We start from the raw sequence: 5,000 nt of genomic DNA on the forward strand, positions 1-5,000 counted from the left end.
CAACAAAATGACCCTCAAAGTCGGCAAAAGATTGTGACGCTGATGAATAATAAAGTAGCCGCAATTACCAAAACGATGGAATTACCTGGTGATAAATAACCTTGTCTTGGAGAGTAAATTTTTGATTTTCCAAAAACAATGGTCAACCTCTGAGAGTTGGGCGATTGTGATCTTTGTGTTGAATTCGCACATTTCTTGTCAAAATTTATAACAATTGAAAGAAAAATAAAACTAACAAAAACAAAAACCCGGTAGCTAAGCATCATTTAATACAGATGCTTCACTGTTTCGCGAGTAAACATGCCACGGTAACTTGATCGCTGCGCCCGCTGAATTCGATGTGCAATTTACTCGGTGCAGCGAAAAGTACAATTACAACAACACAACTAAAATCTCCCAAAATGTTTTTCGCTGATGGTAACTTTTTCTATTCGTGGTTCAAACTTAATGTTGTTTTCCTGTCGTAAATAGGCCACTTGCACTAAGAGATCACGTGACCAATGCTTCCCTTAAACAGTGAGTTGTAATCTTGCTGTTGCCAAAAATTGACAGAACACATAAAAATTATCTTACACGCGAAATTTGAGAGGAAACGCATTTAAGTGAGATATTTTATGGTACTTTGATTTTTCAACAAAGTAGCATGATTTGTCTTGGCCGCCATGTTGGAGGGCATACTCTTGCCCTCCAACATGGCGGCCAAAACTACTTTTGCTTATATTTTGTTAAATGTTTAATAGTTGAGTTCAGGTGTGCCATAAACGTTACCACATCATCTTTTCAACATTTTCCTTGAAGTTCAAGTGCAAAATTTGTGTCAGAAAGCGGTAATTCATAATTTTAAAAAAATCAAGTTTTGGTCACGTAACCAGTTACGGACTTTCTCATTTTAAGCAAGTGGTGCGGGTTTGAAAAACCAAATCACTATTATTTTGTTTAAGAGATGACCCACTAATAGTGTTTCGAAGGCAAAATCATGTAACTTTCATCTTCTTAAAAACGATGTCGCATGACGTCTTAGTGCAAGTGGCCTATTTTGTTACCGATGGCAAAATATTTTATTCTCGATCGACCGTCCTGAAACTTCCTTCTGCTCTTCTTAAAAACTGTGTATCCATATTTATTTACTTTTACATCAATAATTGTTTTGCATAAAGCAAGCTAACAAAATCTGTATCTTGCTTGGTTCGCATTTGATAGCATTAAAATATAATTTTCGGTCCTATGCTTCTGTTACTGAGTGATATATTTCTTAGGTCGCCCATCCAGTTACTAACCCTGCCGGATAGGGTAAACTTCACCTTTCAAGTTTTGTTTACAAATCTGTGAGATGCTGTCAGTGCACGCTTACACTTGTGATAGAAAGAAGTTGCATGATCAACAAGTCAGCCCAGAAGCCAATGTTTCTCGATTCCCTTTTATTTTCTTCAATCTCTCTGGGTTCAGTACTTTGCTAGTAACCACATGTCTTCTCAAGGGGCTATTTATCTAAGACTTCTACCATGGCGCTACAATGATAGACAATACCAAAACAATATCGTGTACTGTTAGACATACATATTACGCAAAGACAACTGTCAATATGTCATCCCAGAAGACAATGTTTTTCACTTCCCATTTATTTTCTTCAATCTTTCTGGGTTCAGTACTTTGCTAGTAACCACATGTCTTCTCAGGCTATTTACCCAAGACTTCTACCATGGCACTACAGTGATAGGCAAAACCAAAAAAATATCGTGCACTGTTAGAGCTGCATATTACGCAAGGACAACTTGAATCTCCTGGAAGAAAACACACAGCTCCGTTGACATTATGGAATAAATCGCTGTGTTACTTCACTACCACACGTAAGCAATGCGTGTCAATTTTTTTAAAGAGGACAGGAATTTCTTCTTTCGGACAAATGATTAATTAATAGGCCGGTAGCCAGGTTTTTAACCTCAGAAAAGGATCTGTTTCGTCGCACGAACGTGTGAGGACTTGTGAGCCATAGGGACTTTGCTGGTATGACTTCTGGGTGAGCCCTTAAATGGTCTTTAATGACCCCCCAACTTGAAAAAAATTGCCTGGAACGCTGAACGTACCACAGGCAACCCAGTGTACCCTCACGGAGGGTCTAGTTTAGACTTAGTCTGCATTTTGTACCCGGTCTGCAGTCTGCAGTCTGCATTTTGTACCTAGTCTGCGTTTTGTACCCGGTCTGCAGTCTGCAGTCTGCGTTTTGTACTGAGCGATTTCATGGCTATTACATTCTCATTGAGATCATTATGCTCAATGAAGTTAGTTCTTCCCTACAAGACCATTGATATGTATGTATAACTGTGTGTGCTAAAGGAAATGTTCATTTGTATTCATTTCATGGAATGCACCGGAATAAAATAACTCTTAGAAGGAGTGAGAATGGAAAATGCATGAAGAAAAATTTTGTGGATGATGAAGGAATATGTTATTTGTAACGGTTGGTCCTTGAAATATGAAAGTCGACTTAAATCTGTTGACTTCGTTCTCGCTGTTCACATTTATTTCGGCATTGTGCTATAGGAATATTGACTACAAACGTTAGAAGAACTTGTCAATCTTAGTTATCTCGGCAAGTTCAGGCCTTTTGGCCGCTTAAGTCAGTCAGTTTTATTCCAAAAAAAATTGACAAATTTCTTGAGGCAAAAGCGCTAATGAACCCATATACCATTTGTAAAAATGCGAATATTAAAACACTATTGCTAAAACATGGTCCAGTATTCCGTTGCTAAAATTCCAGAGATGTGCTTTCAATATTCAGTGCTGTTTTGGCTGATTCAAGAGATTCTGCACGTATAGCTGAGGTGAACATGTAACCAATTAACTTCCCTGTTTGTGCTCCTCGTGTTTGTGAAATCACGCTGGATTACCGCTGATAATTTCCCTTCCACCAAAAGGACTTTCTGTTTCTCTGACATACTTTGCATTTGTTCCTCTAAACATTCGGTATCATAATTCAGGCAGAAGCAAAGGGTATGGTTAACGCTCATTAATTATGGATTTTATGGAAGTAGGGCATTCTACGCTGTTCCTGAAGGATCGGGGATGCAGAGGGACGTGTTTGGTCAGGCAAGATAACTGGCCTTCAATGACTGGTCCTTACGGTGACTTGTGGGTGTAGAAGGATTCCGAGTGACTGATGACAAAGGTTTAGGTTGAGTGTTAAATATCTGGCGGTGTGTCTGCGTTACAGATTAAGTGTCAGGGCCTACTCTAGTGATGCTAGAGCTACTTTGAAATAAATAACCCGAGTGATAAATACATGTGGCACACTGAGACAATGAGGAGGATATGATTAACAAGGGCGTTTTCGTCCGCGTTCGATATGAAGGCCAGTAAATAAATAAAAATGTAGTAAATGGTGATTACCTCCTTATTTATCTGGATGCAATTTGAATGACCAGGATGCCAATCTTTTCCAACGATATAAACTTGATATCCCCATAAATCCCCTCGTCCTATATGAAGACAAAAAAGAACATCAGATCTTTGCTGAGGGAATAAATGAAGAAATGAGTCTAACGCACTCCACTTATGTAAATGAGTAGCTTACACGAAAATTTCGTTTTATCAAAAGAGTTCATAAGGTTGAATCACGTGTACTACTGTAAAAAGGTTTGAATGGCTGACGTGTTTAATTAGCTCTCCATCAGAGTGAATTGAAGAATTGTAGCTTGTTTCAGGTTGTAGGACTTGGCGGAGCTATTGCTCTGACGAAGAGCTAACCCTCAAACGTCAGCCATACAATTTTAGGGTACTCCCAGGGGTTTTGGGGAACAGTGGAACAAGCAAAATTTCCTGCTTTACTCTCCCTCCGACGAGGCACTACAGTTTCTTTGGAAACTATGTCAAAATGTCGTCATTCAAGATTGGCTTACTTGAGGAAATTCATTTACTTAGGCAAGGCAAATTGCCAACACCGGGGTCACATTGCCACGTGCAATCACGGCCTGTTTGCATGATTCAGTTTAAACTTATCAAGTAAACCACAACGTATTTACTCCGAGTTGACGCCAGCACACACCCCAGTATTAAAAGACCCAAATTGTACCTAAAAGGGCTATACGTCTTTGTTAAGAATAATGCGTTTGATAAATATTGGTTAGAAAAATAGGAAATTAGCCTTTACGTACGGGAAACGGCTAACCTCCTCCTGAAGTTTACTGTTTACACATAGCAACTGAAAGTCAATCAGATACTAAAAAGAAAAAACAAGTGAGCTTATGGCCAGCCGTTCGCCGTTGACAACAAACCCAAGCTTGATCACTCTAGTGCAGCTTCCAAGTGTGTTAACCTCATCATGTCAGTTATTTGCCGTTTAGTGAAATCTGGTTTCAGTATACGTTGCCCATATCAAACAGCTCGTCTTATTTCGTATTACTGTTGTCATTGGCATGTTATCACTTAACTCACCTTTTTTCGGTGGTTCCCACGTTACGTGCACAGAAGGCTTTCCTTTTTGAATGTCTGGGCGAACCTTCACGTTCAATGGAGGACCAGGAAATGACATGCATTTGGGGTGGTTTTTCTTACTGAAGGTTACACAATGGCTCACTGTTCAAAATCGGTTTTGAAAAAGAAAGAAAAATACAAAGTTACAGTTTCTGCTTGACATTGTTTATGCAAGGATGGCTAAATACAGCTGGGTAAGTCAATCGCAATCATATTCGCTATAGATAGATGCTAAAATGACCAATGAACTAAATAGCAAACTGGATGGACTCCTCTTGTCTCGTTTGTTGTACACAGTGAACTGCAAGCAATGTAATATACATCCATGTTTTGACTAATTGACACCTGTCAAAACAAGGTATCCGCTGACCAGTATCACGTGACCATATCACGGGCTCAAGCTTAGAGCTTACCGAGACTGTCTTTTTTTTTTTAACTTGACCGCTGACCGGGTACTGGTTTTTGATTGGAATGGAGTCTCAACCCAGATTAACTCACCAAAACATGTAAAGCGAGGCTTCATTTTTCGC

General features: G+C 39.3%; 2 protein-coding genes across 5 annotated transcripts in view; one reads left to right on the forward strand and one right to left on the reverse strand.

Annotated features, from left to right (window-relative positions):
- LOC137999271 (uncharacterized) overlaps positions 1–5,000 on the forward strand; it is a 333,030-nt gene that overhangs the window by 173,819 nt on the left and 154,211 nt on the right. The gene's annotated exons all lie outside the window — the stretch shown is intronic.
- Positions 1–5,000, reverse strand: part of LOC138000816 (uncharacterized) — a 173,005-nt gene that overhangs the window by 134,547 nt on the left and 33,458 nt on the right. For all 4 annotated transcript variants that reach the window (XM_068847474.1, XM_068847473.1, XM_068847475.1 and 1 more), the window contains 2 exons: positions 4,432–4,572; positions 3,388–3,476 (listed from right to left, as the gene is read on the reverse strand). In XM_068847474.1, coding sequence (XP_068703575.1) covers positions 3,388–3,476; positions 4,432–4,572 — 230 coding nt within the window. The remainder of the gene's footprint in view (positions 1–3,387; positions 3,477–4,431; positions 4,573–5,000) is intronic.

This window comes from Montipora foliosa, chromosome 4 (assembly GCF_036669935.1).
Source record: "Montipora foliosa isolate CH-2021 chromosome 4, ASM3666993v2, whole genome shotgun sequence".
Taxonomy (NCBI): domain Eukaryota; kingdom Metazoa; phylum Cnidaria; class Anthozoa; order Scleractinia; family Acroporidae; genus Montipora; species Montipora foliosa.